This window comes from Cupressus sempervirens, chromosome 8 (assembly GCF_028749045.1).
Source record: "Cupressus sempervirens isolate cs-2001-9-10 chromosome 8, ASM2874904v1, whole genome shotgun sequence".
In the NCBI taxonomy this organism is placed as follows: Eukaryota; Viridiplantae; Streptophyta; class Pinopsida; order Cupressales; family Cupressaceae; genus Cupressus; species Cupressus sempervirens.
The window spans coordinates 840,488,450-840,508,509 of record NC_143125.1 but is presented as its reverse complement, the minus strand read 5'-3'; the positions used below and the strand labels follow the sequence as shown (position 1 = coordinate 840,508,509).

Here is a 20,060-nt window from a genome sequence, read left to right as displayed (position 1 = left end):
AGAATGATATAAATTATTAATTAGAATAATAGTAGAGGACTTAACTTTTAAAGTCTTTATTATTATTTTATTAATAATTTATTATTAATGTTGTATTTTGTATAAAGTGTAAATATTATTATTTTTGGTTGATAAAGTATGAATCAACTATTTAATAATGATAATTTTTAAAAATACAACAAGTAATCGTAAAGGGTTGATTAGACAATTTTTAGACTAAGTGTTGAAGAGAGGGATTTGCAGTTTTAAATGCCTAGATTCGAGGGTAAGGTTTCAGTTGCTATTTTTAGACTTACAGATCAGACTCATGACTTTGGAGTCAATTATGGAGCAGTTTTTGGCATTTATAGAGTCTTCTTGGACTTGTCTACATGTGTATTTGGTCAAGGTACAATTTGGTATGCATGTGGGATGTTTTTGGAGCTGTTAGGCTATTTTTGTAAACAGTTTTCTCTAGACGACCCTCACTTCCTGATTTTGTGAGAAGGTAGTGTTGTTTCGTTATTGTTATATACCCCCCTTGTTTATAGAGAAGTGGTTCAAATTTTGGGAGGAGAGAGATGTGCACGTGATATTCGTCATTGGCATCTTTTTCTCGATTTTTTCGAGCTATTATGTAGAGATATTGTTATTTGGGCCTTTGATCGTAATACAGTTTTCATTGGATTCAGCTTTTGGAGTAAAGGATTTGGTTGTATGCTTTGTGGTGATTGATGTTATCTAGTTGTGTTTTATTGATAAACCTTTTGGGTAATGTCTCGTTTTGCATCTTCCATGTCTGATATTTGTTATTCATAGGTTTTGAGTTGTGTTTCCTTGGTGATATATGCAATTGTGATTGATTTCCTTTCGTATTTTCATATTTTAACCTTCTTTTAAAATATTTATGTGGATTAACAGTTCCTTCAAGTTGGGTTTTTTGTGATTATCTGTTGAAAGCATTAATTGTGTTACAAGTATAACAGTAATTTGCATTATTAATTCTGGCGTATCACCTTAGTTTTTATCATTTAGGTTTCATTTTCAAGCTTACCTCTTTACCCTTTTCCACACAAATTTTATGTCTTCATTGGCATAGGTGAGATATCAGATAGAAACCGGCCTAGAATCCAGAGGTTCAATCAGGTAGTAGGTTTTCCACAACCTCTAGTTGATCCAACGTTTCTTCAAAATCACTGAGGGTTCCAGGACTTAGAGCAATTAGGGTGCAGATTTTGGAGATAACAGTTATATGTTGCATATTAGCTATTTTTGATGTTTCTAACCCTGGCTATTTTTAGGTTCTACAATAGAGTCTGACTTGACCATATTTGATGGGTTTTCCTTGATACAAACACAAAATCACATTGGTTTTTATATTAAAATAGTTTAGGGTAGATACATTGAATGATTGTTTGGAACAATTTTGGTCTTAATTTACCCAAAACCCTAGTATTCCCTGTTTCGGCAGGACCGTCTGTTTCTGGCCAGCCATAAGATGGTGCATAGTTCCCTTGTAACTCGTCATTTAGCTTCGGATTGGCTGATCCATTAGATCCTTAGCTCTACGAGCTGTCCATTGATAAATCCTTGGTTCTACGAGCCTTGGTTGCATATTGACTCCGTTTTAGGTCTCCCTCATTCTGGCCTTGAATTTGTCCTGCTGTGAGTTGGCCCTACTATTCGAAAGAGCCATGTTGGGTGGGATTCTAGTTTTATCACCATTCGCCTTTTTCACCACCACCATCACCTATCTATTGGATTGCTCCCCTATGTACCCAGATACTGGGGCATTTGCATCCATCTCATCCACTTCCTTTGGCGGCAAAGGCCCCACGACTCTGCAACAAGTGCTCCTTTGACATACGCCACCCCCTGCATGCAGGGAGATGATCGCTGATGATCGTGTGATTTGGTTAGAGTTCTGGTGCCTCGTGAGTGGTTGATGCCCACGACAACTGGGGGTGGGGGCAAGAGAATTGTCTAGGATATTATGTTCTTAATTGCAAATGCACAAAGAGTGCAGAATTTTCAAGAGGTTATTCATTAAAGTATAACCTGATGGTCATCCTACAAGAAATGCCGCTACATGAAGGAAAACCACTGCTTTGGCATCATACTGATGATATTCCATGAGTAATTGACCAAGATAAATCTCAAACTTTCTTATTACTCTGTTGGATGTAAATTTTATTATCTTCATGTACTTAAGAAAACGTTTGTCATGTTTGTTGGAAAAAAGTTGACTTAAAAGAATGGAAAGAGTATGCAAGAATTGAGCAACAAAAGAAACTGAAAGCAACAAAAAAACAGGGAATAACTCATCTGGGAAACATGCAATTAATTTGTAATATATTGGCTGGGCGACTCTTCTGCTAATCTTTTAATGCTAGCTTTTATTGTTGGGTTGCCAGTCATTCTTATGTATCCATGATTTGACTAGAATATCATGTGTTGGCTTTGTCAAAGGATCAACATCTTCTCATTGTTTTCTTGTGAGAGACTGGGTGGCAAATAGGGTGGTAATCATTCTTCTAGAGAATAAGCAAGGAAGCACGAACATTTGCAGATATAATGCTCAAATGATTATATTTTTCTCATATCTATTCTGCTTATTTGTATTACTAAATTCCATTATTGATTCTTGTTGATTTCTGCTCTAATGTAGAGCATTGTATAGAGGCTTTCTAACTTACTAGACTCTTCTGAATTTTTAATAACTTATACATGATTGCTCACAGTTAGCTTTTGGACACATTCTTAGAGGTATTTTAATGACACGAGTGCTGTTCAAGATGTAAATGTAATGTGATAGGTTAAACTAGAAAAGTCTTGGACTACATTTTATTGCTTCTATGGAAACTGTTCGCCACAAGGAATCAAGTTAGAATCTATTCTTGTAGAGATCACAACTGGTATGTTAGGATTTTTTTCTTAAAATCAGATGCTGAAAACTGAAATGGCAACTGGATTGTTTGATTGTTGATTTATGTTGGTTCTCTTATGACCTAATGCCACTTATTTTTTTTCCAACCATCTGTTTTTGCATCTTGAAAGAACTATATATTGACATACTCAAGTTTCCTTAGATCTATTTAGTCTATCTTACTAATGTTCCTGAATACCGTTCTTCTTTTTGTTGTGTTAGGTATTAAGAAATAATGCTGATGGCTCAGAAAATGGATCACTGCTCTCGCTGATGAACCATACGCACACTGCCTTTGGTTTGAGATTACTTAAACACTGGGTATGCCTCAACTGTTTATGGTCTTCATTTCAATATTTTGATTCTATTTACTACTGTTCAATTCTGCTTCGAGTATTATTTTTAAAATCAACACTTACAAGTTGCCTATTTCCATCCTGACCTTGATTTGTATGTTGGCTCCTGTAACAAATTTTCTTTGTAGCAGGTAACTCATCCTTTGTGTGACAGAAACACAATTGAAGCTCGTCTTGATGCAGTTTCTGAAATTGCAGAGTCAATGTGTAGTTCTAGAGGGCTGCAACTTGAAGGTACAATTTTAGGGGGTTGTAAAGGAGGTGGATCCACTAGGTCAGCTACGTGCAGTAGAATAGGAGGTGGATCCCACGGTTTACTAGCTTCTGTTTTAACTTCCTTAGGGAGGATGCCTGATGTTGAGCGTGGAATAACTAGAATTTTTCACCGATCAGCTACTGCAGCTGAGGTATAGTGTCAAAGATCATTCCATTTTATATGGATGCCTAGAATTTACTGCTTTTATTTACTTTGGACATTTATGAACTGCCGTGAATTTGTAATAATTGAAAGATTGTGAATAAATGTTTTAAATTTTTGTAGTTATAGAAATAGGAGAGGAAATGATGCTTTATTTAAGTTAAAAAAATGTTTTGTTGTTACAGTTCTTTACTGTCATTTATTCACTCCTCACTGCGGCCAAACAACTTCAGCAGTTGGTTTGTGTTGATGAGGATGAAGTAATAGCCAACAATCCTTCCAAAGAATATGATAAACAAATAGGATCACAGTTATTGAAGCGATTAGTTGGAACAGCATCATCCTCTGTTGTTATTGAAAATTCTACAAGACTTTTATCTTCCCTAAACAAAGATGCTGCAATGCAAGGGGATAAGCACAATCTTTTCATCTGTGCAGGCAACAAATTTCCCGAGGTATAAGTTTATTATTTAATAATCAGATCATTGGTCTTTTACGCTGACGTGATTGTCAAGTTGACTTTGGCGTTTGTGCTTTTGAATAGGTTTCAAAGTGTCGTGCAGCAGTTCGGGCAGCTGAGAAGATGTTAGATTCATTTCTTCCTACCTTTCAAAAGCAGCTAAAACTTCCTAAGTTAGAGTATTTGAGTGTGTCTGGAATTACTCACTTGATAGAGGTAATGACAAATCAATGTATCTAGTCTAATTTAAATGTTCCGATCACATGGAAAATGGATAAACAATTGCATACTATGTGAATTATATTTTAAAAACTTGGTTTTGTTTGCAAATTTATTATTAAAATATATGGTGTTTTTCCAACACCCACACATCGCAGGCACTGACCTATTGGAAGCACCAACTCTCACTTCTATCTTCATGAGCACCAATCCACTACACACAAACTTCTTTTCCACCTTAACACTATTGCTCTTTCAATTGATGATGGATACTTTTATTGCAAAACTCTTTTTCTTCAAACTGATATTTATCTCTGAATTGAATTCATATTCACCTTTGTAAAAGTCTCTTTTTATATTGTCTTCAAAGAAACAACAATCTTTCTTATTTTTCTTCTATAGTTCTAACACACTTATAATGTTACGTTGGGTGGTAATGGATGGAATTTCTTGTAATGTCCCTACCCCGAGCATTGAATGGGGAACTAAGTTGATAGGGATGTCTCGGATGTGGAAAATGGGTGACAAGTATATTAATTTATTTTCCACCTCATTTTAACTTCATTTCTAGCGCGAGTTTTGACTTGGCCTTTAGTGTGTGGCGTGGCATCTTCTCTCTCACCACCTTGTGCCAGTTGTAGTGTTATTACTCTCTCCTTTAGTTACGTTGGGTGGTAATGGACGTGTAGTCGGGTATTGATGGAATTGCTTGTAATGTCCCTACCTCAAGCGTTGAATGGGGAACTCCTTTTGGAGCCATGGGGGTGTAGAGAGCATCATTCTGGACGATCACTGAGGAACTTTGTTATAGAGGTTAACTCACAAATTTGGAAGGATGTAGCCCCTTCTTGTTCCTAGGTAGGATGACACCCTTGCTCTAAACATTTCTTGGGTAAACTAATATCGTATCCCACTTTGCTTGGTGAATACTACACTGGAAACAATTGGAGTAAGGAGTGACCAAATTATAGAGTTGTATTGTGAGTCGCGGGTGTTACTTCCATACAACTTTTAGAATAGTTGGAGCGGCATTCAACTCGTCCATTGTCAATGACGAGTACTTGGTGCTGAGTGTATATGGTTAGTCGTATATTGTGAAACAAGAACTCCAACCATCTTCGATGTGAAAAACTGATGTCTTATTGAGCTGTATAGAACAAAGGCAAGCTTTATCTTCAACGTTAGATGCATCGAGTGGAGGCATATTCACAGGGTCGGGGATCTAACAAGATGGTACTATGGTGAACCTGAGTACGGTTGGTGGGAATCTGTAGCCTGAGATTCGACCAATGTTTTTGTTCTGGAGTAGTCATTTTTGCAGTTGCAGGACTTACGACTAGTTAAGGAACCTTTTTCTCTGGTTGACCAATTTTGGCAGGTTGAAAAGCTCACACAGGCTTTCATGTATTTCATCCAACACTGTACTTTATAGTTTGGATATATTATTCTATTTTGATCATTGAATAGCTATAGAGAAGTTCAAATTCTTGTGCGTTTCCATTTATATCTGTATTGTACGCACATGGGCAACCAATTGTGTAATCATGTGTACTTATAGTTTTAACACCCAATTGTGAGTGTGTATCATGTGTTGGTTATTTCATTTTGTAATCAATATCAATAAACTCTTTATTGTAATACAATATTGCATATCAGTTATATTCTTATTGCTTGGGGTTCAATCTCTTTCACATTCAAGGTTTTCATAAAGATCCAGATTATTCAGATTTCTTTTTCCTAAAGTCCATCACACACATATGTTGTCAGCTTGAATGACATATATCCTATTAGCCTAAGCGACACATATAACCAATATCCATTAAATTATTACCATATTAGATAGTTTCTATTTTCTCTCGCTTTTGTCTTTTCCTAATGGTCGCTATTTTTGTAATGTTTCCATGAGTTCCTTCTGTTCGTTATATGGAAACATTGTTTTGCACTCTACAAGAATGTTTCTATTTCCTTATTCTTGTTCAATATAGAAACATTCTCTTGTATCTTGTATATATAGATCATTTATGATCTTGGTTAAATAACATAGTCATTATTTTACCATAATATGGTATCAGAACAAAGTCTTGGCCTCTTTGAAAATTTTTAATTTCATTTTGAAATTTATTAGTTCAAAATTTTCGAAATATTTGTTAGTGTGTTCAAAATTTGCATCCTTATTTTCCTCCAAACCCAACTAGGGATTCGACGTCCAATTTCTTTTTGCAATTCTGTGGCCTTTATTTTGGGCATTTTTGAGCTGACTGTTTCTGCACATCTTTTGCAAAGGGCGACGTCTAGGGTGTTTTAAACCCTCTGTCTTTGAATTTTGTCCAACAGTTTCGTTTTCCTCCATTTTTTAACAATCAAATCTGCCTTTTTTGTTTTTTTAAAAACAAGTAGGGTTTCTTTCAAAACTCTCTTTTTTCGTGCTGGTTTTAAAAACTTTTTGAAGATTTCTAGTGGGTTTTTGCAGATCTCAATTGGGTTGGTCTCTGTTTTTCCTGAGTGCATCATTTTTTGTGCCTCAATTTTTGAGCCAGCAGAATCAAAATCTAATTTCAGATTCTTTGTGGGTTTTTCAAGCTCCTATCTAGGCATCTCTTCAAAATTTCTGGATCTTTCGTCAATTTGTCTCGAAGTTCATGCCATCTCTGATTTTCATGATGTTTCATTAAAAAACGTGCAATGGCATCTCTCACTAGTCTCATGCTAGAAAATTGCAGAACATGCAGACCTCTTTGATCAACTACAGTCAATGCTACCATAGACCAACATTGTAGAATATGCAGACCTCTCTGATGAACTTGTACTGCTTTTTATGCTTTTTGAGGACATGCAAAAATCCATTTTTTGAAGATAGATTGACCAATAAGGGAGGGTATTATGATATTAGATATTTTTTATTTTCTCTCTCTTCCATCTTTTTCTAATGGTCACTCTTTTGTAATGTTTGCATAAACTCCTTCTGTTCATTATGGAAACATTCTTTTTCACTCTACAAGAATGTTTCTATTTCCTCTCTCTTGTTCATTATTGAAACATTCTCTTGTATCTTGTATATATAGATCATTCATGATCTTTGTTTAGTAACACATTCCTTATTTTACCATAATATAAACATCTTATTACTGCCTGTAAAGGGTATAAAACAATAAGAACTATTCTGAAATCTACGTTTGATTCAATCAGATATAAATTGCATCATGAGTTTAGAAGGAAGACTTATACATCTTTGAGGTAAGTATGTTATTTATTAATCAATTCATTTAAAATAATATCTATTTTCAATCTCATTCTAAAATGCTAGGCTAGAAGGGATAGATAAGGATATAATATATGAAAAGCTTTATAAATCATGCCAATAGATCATTCCAAGATGGGTAAGGATCAGCATCCCTCTAAGATGCCTTGAGGATTGACCAAGATGGGATCAAGTTGGCTTGAGGTTATTCCAAGATGGGATTAAGGGCTTTGATCCTTGAAAACCTTGAGGAAGGCTGTTGAGTTTGGTGTCAAAGCAATCTATTGCATCTTAGCGTTCCTTCAAGACTAGAGTTATAATTAGAGTAACATGACCTTTTTAATTCACATATATTTTATTACTTACCTATAAAAGTAGCCTCAAAAGAAAGAACAAAGGTGTGTTTAGGATAGTCCAACCAATTGGTTATTCCGAGATGGGTAAGGATCATCGTCCCTATAAGATGCCTTGAGGATTGACCAAGATGGGATCAAGTTGTCTTGAGGTTATTCCAAGATGGAATTAAGGGCTTGGTTCCACAGAAAACTTGAGAAAGACTGTTGAGTTTGGTGCCTAAATGATCTATTTACATCGTAAGTGTTCTTTGCAACCAAGAATAATAATAAGTGCAACAACATCCACCTAAGTAGGCCACCTCGTGTGGAAGTATGGGATTGGCTTGGAATGAATTATCTTGACTCACATTTTCTTGAAACTTATACATACACATGTACTAATGATCATGTGTGGTTGTAGGATTCTATCAAAGAATTAAATTTTGTAAATCACCTTCTTGACTCTAGTGAACTGTATTGTGTCTACATCGTGTTTACTTCATGTTTTCATGCATTCATGTCTTCTTCATGTATGCTTTGTGTTTTCATAATTTGCTTGAGGACAAGCAAAATCTGCCATGTTTAAATAAGTGGCTTGAGGACAAGCAAAATCTGACTCTGGAGGACTGTGATATCCTTGTCAATATTAGTACCATATAATATAGATAAATAATAAATCAATTAAATAATAATATAATTATGATTTATTATAATCGCAATATAATATTGCATAATATATTACTACTAAAATGTGAGGATTAAATATAACATAATATTTAGATTAATAATATATAAAATAAATATACTATGCAATCATATAAAAAATATAAAAAATAATATTATTAATATTAATAAAGAATTATAATTGATATAATATATGTTATTACTATATAATTTTATAATCAACATAATATAATAATTATAATTAATTTTGGAAAGACATGACTTTTAGAATGGAAATATATATATATAGAATAAATTTTTTGAGAAAACATCATTCAGAGAGGAGAAATACAGAGAATGTATGAAATAGTTCTGCAAAAAGCAAATTGAGAAATAATTAAATTGAAGTCCCAGCAAGGGACATTGCAGAGTCATCTCTGAGTAACCCCGGGCGGGGAAGTGGGAATGCTCAGACCTGTGGAGCTAGGCGAAGTTGAGGTCCAACACTTGTCCACATTAGTGCAATAGCCGACACACACACACACCCACATTTCATATCAACAGTACCAAGCAATGAAGGGGATTTGAGACATCATATGGGTCTCACCAATAACACGACATTGTCCCTCTTCATACAAACAGATCATACAAAATCATTAAGAAGCAGTCTCATAAGCATAGCAATGGGGGAAACATCAATAACTCATCATCCGTTATCATATATCATAAGGAAACATATGCACTGATGTTGTATGATCATCTAGACTATAATGTTACACATCCACCATTATCATCAAACGCCATAATTTATCATGAAGCTAACTAACATTAAGTACTGTTTGATCATAATAATGAGCATAGCATTGATTTTTCGACTGTAAGCAGTTAACAAAACACCATATCATTAATTAACATCATTGTACTTACCTTAATGATAAAGTGAGCTTCTAGCTCTATTGCCTAGCATTTAATATCAAATATACTTACTCATTCTGCTTCCGAGCCATGTTGCAGCACCGTGTTACCTCCTTACCATTAAGGGATTGGAGTGGCACTACAACAGGACACACACACGGAGAGTGACATGGACTGTGGTTTAAATGAAGCTGAACCAAATGCTGACCTCAATGCCTTTTCGTTGTGTAATGACATTTTGAGACTTGCAAATTATGAATATGATATACGAGGTATATTATTTTAACTTTTATAATGCTAAGTTTCTGGAATAGATTGTGTAGAGATTTTTCATCAACGTTTCGAATCACACTACGTGATCCATCATCAGGAAGAGAGAGCAAGAGGTGTCAAACAATGTCATCTGATCGCATTATTTTAACTTATATTAGCAATTATGGATTTTCGTTTTCATTTAATCATTTAAATACAATGAGTATCACACTTCTAACTTCTTATTATTATATGTTTGAAGTTTTGAACCAATGATAATTGAACATGTATGAATCTATAATGTATATAATTTTTTATAGATATATACATGCAGAAATGGAACTGGAACTAGAACCGAAGCCAATTTTTTTTTTTTGTCGAATCTGCACACCTGAACCCAAATCCAAACCCAAATCTGAATCAGAATCTGGATCAGTGACTTAGTGGCCTGGGCCATATGAATGGTGCAACTAAAGGGCAAGGAACCCCAAAGTTCACAAGATGTTTGGACAAAGATATTGAAGTAACAATCTGATACAAGCAAAGGAAAGGCTAACGAAACATCTGATCTTTCTGAGCTTGCTTCTGTTTCTTATTTCAAATATTTGAAAACATAGCAACCTCAATGCAAATTACAACTCCTAAATATCTTAAGAGAGCAATTCACAGACTGAAGAATAATGCATGATTTGATTCTTTATGGGACTGCACTCACAGTATCCCTAAGTGGGATTTGACCCTTTCCAAGATAATACACAGATCCTCTTACACCAATTGAGCGACCTGCTTTGGCTCTTCAAAAAATTTTTCATCTTTAGAATCTTATCGCTTTATTGCCCAATATTGGTTTTCTACTAATAGTTGTATTTTGCAGCCTCCATCTGCTACAAGAGTGCCATCCAATTGGATCAAAGTTAGCAGCACTAAAAAAACAAATCGATATCATCCTCCTGAAGTTGTGGAAGCTCTAGACAAGCTGGCTGTTGCTAAAGAGGAATTGACTGTTGCATGTTTAAAGGCCTGGGATGATTTTCTCGCAGAATTTGCAGCCCAGTTCATGAATTTTCGTGCTGCTGTACAAGCTCTGGCTGCTTTAGACTGTCTTCATTCTCTTGCTATTCTATCACAGAATAAGGTACCTGCTAGGACACTTGAAGTCGGAAACCTGCAATAATTATTCACCGTGTAGAGAAACTTTGGTTGATGTTCTTAAACTTTGAATCTGTTTTAGACTGCATTTGTGTTTAGCGCTGACCTTTTTTCTCTGTATGTTCCATCTAGGGGTATGTTCGTCCAGTCTTTGTTGAAGATAGTGAAATACCTCAATTATCTATTCATGCTGGTCGGCATCCTGTATGTTCTTTGTTATAATTGATTAAATAAGAACACAGAAAAAATTACATCTTAGCTATTTGAAGTTCAACAGAAATAGACAATTGTGTTCAGTTCTGATAAGAGGCTCAACTCATTACAGGTATTAGAGTCAACTCTACAGGACAGTTTTGTACCAAATGATACCTTTTTGCATGGCAGCGGTGAGCGTTGTCAAATCATAACTGGACCAAACATGGGTGGAAAAAGTTGCTATATACGTCAAGTGGCTTTAATTGTAATCATGTCTCAGGTATAATGATTTGAATTTTAGATCTCTTTAAAGATACGAATTTGCATTGCTATTTTGGTTAGGACATAGATATGGTTTGAAATTGCAAAAACTGGACGAATGGAGAAATTGATTGCATTAAACCGAGCTAGAGTATTCTTAAATAACAAATTACAAGGCAGAAGTCACTAAAAATAGCGGACTAAAGCACTAAAATACTTGAATCTGAATGCAGAACCTAAGATGACCATTATAGTTAATGTAATATTATTTTAATACCCTCCTTTAATGATCATATTGTCAGTGGAGTTTTTTATTTCCTAGTAGGTTATTTATTTTTCCCTATATTGCTAAGTTTTTCCTACACTTTTAATAATCTCGCTTAGGTTAACAAATCATGTCTTATTAGGTGAATGGTTGCGAGGTGTCACCTTCCTAAATGTGAGCATCCATTAGCTATCGTGGGAAGATACTTTGCTATTTTTAGTCCAATAGATGGTTGCTCCTAATTGGTCGGTGTTGCTACCTCCTCCCTCTTCCTAGCCTATATAAGCATGCTACCTGGCTTGTATTTGCATCTCTTGTTTTTGCATCCTCTTAATGCTATTTTGCTTCTAGTATTTGCATTACTCTCATGGAGACTAACTCTGTGTTGCTATTTTGATTTTGTATCATTTGCATTCATAGTTTAGATATTTATTCCTTGCACTAGTTTTTTGAGTTATTAATCTTCTCAAATTTTAGCATGGTATCAGAGCTTTTCTATGTGCAAGAGTAGATTTTAGTTTCCTTATTTGAGAGATTCAGAGGGGGGTAATAAATCTTATTGTAAGTTTTTGAAAAACCAAGTATGCTCTTCTCTCGCATCTTCGGATGATCTTGAGAATCATAAAAGTTTGACAAAAAGGTTTTTAATCTTTGGGTGATTGCAGCATTTTTGGTTATATTGGCAACATTTTTGGTTGTTCCAACGTGTCCAAGAGGCTTGAGAAAGTCAGATTTGACTTTCATTTCACCGAAATCATAGATCGTTATACAAATTGTAAAACTGGGGTTTCAATCTCAAATTTGACAACCAACTTGCATATTTGGTGTTTTCAATCAATATTGCAGGTTCCAGCATGCCATTTATTGAATTAGGTGGTTGATTCAATCTTTTTATGACGTCTTTTGGTTGCTCGGGTCGTTTTTTGGTTGTTGGGGTTTTTTTTGTTGTTAAAGGCGTCTAATTTACACTACAGCTACATCTTCTATATATCAGCAAGAAAAACGCTTTATGGGTTTTGTTTGCAGCCCCGAAAAACCATCTGGGAATCTTTTAGTTTTTGCATGCAATCTGTATATTTTGCAGAATCGAGCGTAGAAGCTACAGCTGTACCCCTCTCCATTGGCAGTCACAGTTTTGAATGCAGTTTTCAAATGCCTCGTTCTTGCTCATACAGACTCCGATTTCAATGATTCTTGTTATGATCTTGGCTATTTTTTTGTGCTCTATCCACTAGTGTAGTCGTTTCTTGATTTTCATTTATAAATTTTTAAAAAATTGTAGATTCTTGACGGTGACTTTGCACAGTTCTCATTTTGGAAATTTCAGAGGATCATAACTTTCTCATATGACCTCGTATCGAGGTGATTCTTTTTTTTGAAAGTGCATGATTTTTCGAGTAGATCACAGTGGTGCTATTTGTTTACTTGAGTATTGTGCCCAAGTTTCACTTTCAGCATATGCTCTTTGTGAGGGTTTTTGTAATGCATTGAAATCAAGATCACTCAGTATTTCTTGCTAGTGGTAGTTGTAAATGCACTAAAATAAAGTGCCAAATCATATTTCTTTTGGGGGGGGGGTTCTTTGATTGAGTAAAAAGGGGGGGGGGGCATTGTCGTGGTTGGGTTCTCTTCTTTTTAACATTTCTTCTTTGCATTTCTTCATTATGGATCAAACAAAATATCCCATCCTAACTCCATATAATTACTTTGAGTGGAAATCACACATGACAATTCACTTAAGAAAAGTTGGATTAAATAGGATAACTATGAGACTTGAAACTGAACTTGATAAAGATGAAGATAAGCTTAAGTGGTTTAACAAATGTGATGAGGCATATGGAACATTGTGTTTGTCTATTTCTCGACTTGCTTTTTCACACTGAGTCTTTGGATACACCAAATTCAATGAGGGGTCATATGTTGGAGAATGAACTAATTAGTTTAAGTCCAGGCAATTTCAACACAATCTAGGATTTTTTCACCAAATTGAAATCACTAAGGCTGTAGTTAAAACGATGTGGAATTGAAAAGAAAGATGAACAACTGATTTTTAGTATTCTCTCTAAGCTAAGTTTAGAATATTCTATGTTTGTCTCTACCTTTTACGCTACTAAGGGTGCACTTGGTACTCAATTCACCATGCCATCTTTAGATGATTTTGTTGTCAATCTCACTCGAGAACAGGACAAGCTAATCTAGATGGGCACTCTTAAGTTCTCTAAGTCCCATGCATTGGCTACCAACCAAGACTCAAAAGAACAAAAAGGACAAAGTAATAACAACAATAGTAAGGATGAGAAACAAAATAATAGCGAGGAAAAGAAGGATCAGATATTGGTTGCTTCAAAAGCAACTATTGATACCCCATCTTCCAAGGGTGATAAGCCTAACAAAGAAAAGGTCAAATGTGCCTATTGTAAAAGACTCGGTCATGATGAACATAAATGTTTGAAGAAACAAATTGATCACTTGACATACATTCTTGAGAAGAATAATATAAGTGTTCTCGAGTCTATCAAACAAAGTTTTAATGAAGGGTCTAACAAGGCAAAAGAAAATAGCAAGGGGAAAGGAAAGGGCAAGACTCTTGTTGCAGTTGCTTCCTTACCATCCACTTGGGTTCTTGATTCGGGTGCTTCGCACCACATGGCTTTATCTAAGGAAGAACTTGCATCCTTGGAGTTGTGTACTATGCCTTCTATTTTGATGGGTGATGACACTCCTATTGAGGTGTGTGGGAGAGGGTTTGTTGATGTGGAGGATGGCACATTTCATGATGTTCTTTGTGTACCCTCATTATCAACTAATCTCCTATCAGTATACTAGATCACTCACATAGGTTCAAGCAAGCGGGTTGAGTTCACTCCTGATTCAGTGGAGATGTGTGAGTTGCACAGTGATTCTATAGTTGCAGTTGGGAGAGCAAATCATTAGTCACGACTCTATCTATTTTCTCACTTTGTTCCTGATCCTCCTTCGACTATTGTGCTCACTCACTTTAATGATGTGAGTAAATTATGGCATGAGTGGTTTGGCCATCTTAACTTTCACTATTTGCATCAGCTCAACCATCAGAGCATGGTCACAGGGTTGCCTTCGGTTTAGTTCTCAGGTGGTGTTTGTGAAGGTTGCATTCTTGGTAAGCATCCTAAGGAAAAGTTTGACAAAAGCAAGGCATGGAGAACTTCACAGATCTTAGTTACCGGATTCGCCAAGAAATGGCCAGATCCGGATCCACGTATGGATCCATGAGGATCCGGGCAGGATTCGTAATCCTGCCTGTGGATCCGTAAGGATCCGCGGGCCGCGGATCCTTACGGATCCACAGGCAGGATTACAAATCCTGCCCGAATCCTCGAGGATCCACGCGCGGATCCGCGTGAATCCGCGGTAATGCCAAGATAAACTTGCAAAAACGTGGGCCCATTATCATTTTTTAATATTTTTTTTTTGTCCTAAAGGCCCTAAACCCTAAAAACGACCCTCTAAATCACAATGCAAGTTCATTTGCTCTCTATTTTGCTCTCTCATACTTGCTAGTTTGAAGTGAAGTGCTTGGATTCAAAGGAGATCGGTTGTGGAGCTTCAAATACCTTGCAAGAATTGTTTAAGGTATGCATTTCAACCATATTCTTGAATTCTTTCATAGATTATTGATTTATTTTTAGTTTTCCAGATTTTCAAGTTTTTGTGCAAGTGTGAAGCATGGTTTTCTTTCACTTTTTTTTTCTAGATTGCAAGAATAGAACAATGAGTAGTCAAGCCTCAGTGGGTGGGGGTGGGGCTGCATCACCAAGCTTCAAAATTGATAAGGGGTCTCCTTTATGGAGACACACAACAAGAGTTGCACAATGTCCTGGGGGTGGGGCATACATATGGAAATGTAATTTTTGCAACATACAACACAGAAGCTCCTATTCCCAAGTGAAACTACATTTTTTGGGCCCTGCGGGTGAAGGAATTCACATGTGTCAAGGTAGTGATAAGAAGGGATTACCAGCTGCACAAATAGCAGCATTAGCAAAAGAGCAAGATGATGCTGATAGAGCAGTTGCAAAAGCAAAACGTGGTGCTTCCAAAAAAACAAATATACCAACACCATCATCTGATCAAACAAACACAAGAACACATCCTTTTTTGCCTATGCCAACTACAAATGATGAAGATGAAGACCCATCTCCACTCACCCACAAGAGAGGCCCACTAGATAGGGCATTCCAAATTGAAAAGAGAGACATTGCTGATCACAAAATTGGACGTTGTTTAATTGCAAATGGTGTTTCATTTAATTTTGCTAGATCACCTTATTTTAGGGAGATGGTGGAAGCAATAAATGATGCACCCCATGGTTACAAACCGCCTGGTTATGAGAAGTTGCGCACTACCATATTACATGATGAGAGGAGAAATGTAGAGGCTCAACTTCAACCAATAAGAGATTTTTGGGTTCAATCAGGTGTGTCTATTATTTCGGATGGTTGGAAAGATTGTAGAAACCGTCCATTGATCAATGTTATTGCTATATGCCCTAAGGGGGAAATGTTCTTGAAGGCAGTTGATTGTGAAGGGCAAGTGAAAGATGCAGAATTTATTTCACGCATTCTCATTGATGCCATAGAGTCAGTGGGTCGTGATAATGTTGTCCAAGTGGTCACGGACAATGCAAAAGTTTGCAGGGCTGCAGGGATAATTGTAGAGTCTAGATATGATCATATCTTTTGGACACCATGCACCGTCCACTCTCTCAATTTAGTGATGAAAGCAATTGGCACCGAAATAGATTGGGTGAAAAGGATATATGAGGAAGCTGAAGAGATTCAAATGTTTGTGACAAATCAGCACATGTCACAAGCAATTTTTAGGAGTTTCTCGGACTTGGAGTTATTGAAGGTAAATTTTTATATTTAATATATAATTGAATATTATTGGATTCCACAATTATTAATTTTTGTTGTTGTTTACATTAACATGTTTTAATTTTTAAATGTTTTACTAACTTGAGTTTAACATGTTCTTAGGTTGCTGAAACCCGCTTTGCCTCTCACACAATCGTCTTGAGACGACTTGTGAAGGTAAAAGAAGCATTGAAGCATATGGTCATTAGCCCCCAATGGGGCATTTGGAAGAATTCCAATACAGCAAGGGCTTTAAATGTGAGAAGAATGATACTAGATGAGGATTGGTGGGGTCTTGTGAGTTATGTGTTGGAAATCACCGATCCAATAATGGCAATGCTTCGCTTCGTAGATAGTGATGAGCCATGCCTTGGGGATATTTATGATTCTATGGATAGTATGCTGGAAAAAATTAAAATGGTAAGTTTTACGCTCTTTTACAACAATTTTTTATTTGAAAGATATCTAGATTCTAAAGTTTAAATTGACATATTCAATAATTATAATTATTATTCATATTTCATATCTTAAGTCATACAGAGGAGGGAGAATGATCTTGAGGACGCCCTTTACAAGAAGGTGGAAAAAATTGTTCATCATCGATGGAACAAGATGACCACACCTTTGCACCTCCTTGCATATGCTCTATCCCCAAGGTACTGTAGTTCTTATCAAATGTTTGTGCTTATTTTATCCAATGTTTGTGCTATTGATATTTGATAGTGTTCAATTGTCTTTTGTTATCCCCAGGTACTATAGTGCAGATGTACTTCGCCTTCCAGGTAGAGTGCCACCATTTAGAGATGCAGAGGTTGCAGATGGGTATGAGAGGGCACTAGCTAAGATATTCCAAGATCCAGAGATTGGGGCAATTGTGAGGAGTGAATTTGCTGCTTTCAACTTAGGTGAGGATTTCGACCCTATTGCCATAGCAGACCAAAGCAGGATGGGTGCCATTAAATGGTGGTACCTTCATGGGCAAGCCTTCACGTACCTCCAACCTCTTGCCATAAAGGTCCTATCCCAAGTAAGTTTGTAAAATTAAGCTTAAGGTTAACATTCTCAATTCCTTGAATTTATTATTTAATTTATTTATCTTGATTGTTGTATTGATAATTTTTAATTTCTCTTTAGGTTGCCAGCTCTTCTGCCGCTGAGCGGAATTGGAGTACTTACTCCTTTATCCACTCAATCAAACGCAACCGGTTGGCTTCAAAAAAATCAGAAGACTTTGTGTTCATTCACAACAATTTGTGCTTGTTGTCACGGAAGGACCCTAAGTACAAGAAGGGGCCCGAAAAGCTTTGGGATGTAGCACCCGAGACTCCTGATTTAGATATGACCATCCGGGATCTTGCTAGGTCCACTTTGATTGATGTGGATGATGAGGAGGAGGATTATGAGTTAACAATCCCCTCTACTACTAGTGGTTTGGGTTCCTCTACTTATACAGATGCAGCACTTGCAGCTCACCAGTACCCCTCTGATGCGGATTTTCTTGAAAATCCATTTGATGATTAAATAAAAAACTTTAGTGTTGACTCTTGACTCTTTTATGAGTAAATCATGTTATAAACTTTAAGTTTAATAATCTATATTTTGAATGTTACAAACTTTCACTTTGAGTAATTCAATGTGAATGTGTTGATTTTCTTTATAATCGTGAAAATAGATTAATTATCAATGTCATTGATCAAGTATACTAGATTCATAGATTCATACTATGAAATGATTTAGTTTTAGAATTATGTATATTTCTCTTATTTTTTAGTGTGTATATATATATATGCACGAATCCTCCACGAATCATAATTGGGAAAAAAAAAAATCCCGAATCCACGGATCCGATTCACGTGCCCGAATCGGATTCGTGTCACGAATTGGCAACTAAGTCACAGATACTAGAGTTAGTTCATAGTGATTTGGTTGGTCCATTTTAGCATCCTTCTTTCAGCAGGGCCCGATATGTCCTCACATTCATTGATGACTTTTCTTGATATACTTGGGTGTACCTTCTCAAACAGAAGTCAGAGGTATTTGATCATTTTCAGGGCCACAAATTTTGTAGAAAAGCAATTCGGGAAAGCCATCAAAGTTTTGTGCATAGACAATGGTGGTGAGTATGTCAACTGTCAGTTTGAAAGATTTTGCACTTTAGAGGGGATTGATTTACAACATTCAATTCCATACAATCCTCAACAAAACGGTGTTGCAGAACGGAAGAATAGATCCTTGAAGGAAATGGCAAATTGTATGATTCACTCTAGATCTCTTGCACCACAGTATTGGGCAGAGGCCATTAACTGTGCCTGTTATATCCAGAACCATGTTCCTCATCGAGCCTTGAGGGAAGTTACTCCTTTTGAAGCTTGGAGTGGTAAAAAACCATTAGTTAAGTACTTTCGAGTTTTTGGCTCTCCTGTATGGGCCCACATTCCTGTAGAGAAACGCACGGCCTTGGATCCGCAGAGTAGACCTTGCATATTTGTAGGTTATCCTGATGGTGTGAAGAGTTATTGGTTGCTCCACCCCACTAGACATGAGTTGTTCCTGCAGAGAAACGCAAGGCCTTGGATCCGCAGAGTAGACCTTGCAAAATTGTAAGTTATCCTGATGGTGTGAAGGGTTATTGGTTCCTCCACCCTACTACACATGAGTTGTTCATTGAGAGGAGTGTTCAGTTTGAGGAGGGATCTTCAAGCTCACTTTCTATCACTTCTCCAACTCCTGCTTTGACATTTGAGTCACTTGGAATATAGGACAGATCTTCTGATGAGTCTGATTCACCTGAACAGTCTTCTATCTCCACTTTCAATGTAGAGAGTGATTTAGAGAACTCACCTCCTTCTCCTAGTCTTCATTCAAAGGTTAATGATTCCCCTCTAGATTCTCCATCTTCTGGTCCACTTTGGGCTAGACAGACCTTGTAGTTTGCAGGTGATTGGGTTGGGGATCCATCAGACACCAGGCGGACTTGTTCACAATTCCAGGCTGCTCCACATGTCTTCGTTGCTATTGCCTCAGATCCATTGTCCTTTCATGAGGCTTTTGGTATTCCTGAGTGGGATATAGCTATTCAGGAAGAGTATAGTTCCTTGATGAGGAACCACACTTGCGATCTTCTCCCTCTTCCTAAGGGAAGAAAACTTGTTCGATATAAGTGGATCTATTGGACAAAATTTGCAGCAGATGGGTCAGTTGACAAACACAAGGCTCGCTTGGTCGCCAAAGGATTATCCCAAGTTCCTGGGATTGACTACTGTTGAGACTTTTGCGCCAGTTGCCCGAATGAATTCCATTCGACTTGTTCTTGCCATTGCTGCAGGTAATCGTTTGTAAGTACATCAGATGGATGTGAAGAGTTCTTTTCTTCATGTGACCTTCATGAGGAGATCTACATAGAGCAGCCACAAGGCTTCCTTCAGGATTCTTCACTTGTGTGCCGTCTTTGGAAGTCTCTCTATGGCCTCAAACAGGCTCGTCGGGCCTGGTATGCCAAGATGGACTCCTTCCTTCTATCAGTTGGGTTCACTC

At 36.6% G+C, this 20,060-nt stretch overlaps 1 protein-coding gene across 1 annotated transcript in view; it reads left to right on the top strand.

The window, feature by feature from the left end:
• The window catches only part of MSH3 (homolog of DNA mismatch repair protein MSH3), a 70,271-nt gene that overhangs the window by 31,924 nt on the left and 18,287 nt on the right, over positions 1–20,060 (top strand). The window contains exons 4-10 of the mRNA XM_089795538.1: positions 3,128–3,226; positions 3,393–3,668; positions 3,865–4,134; positions 4,224–4,355; positions 10,636–10,896; positions 11,043–11,114; positions 11,236–11,385. Coding sequence (XP_089651664.1) covers positions 3,128–3,226; positions 3,393–3,668; positions 3,865–4,134; positions 4,224–4,355; positions 10,636–10,896; positions 11,043–11,114; positions 11,236–11,385 — 1,260 coding nt within the window. The remainder of the gene's footprint in view (positions 1–3,127; positions 3,227–3,392; positions 3,669–3,864; positions 4,135–4,223; positions 4,356–10,635; positions 10,897–11,042; positions 11,115–11,235; positions 11,386–20,060) is intronic.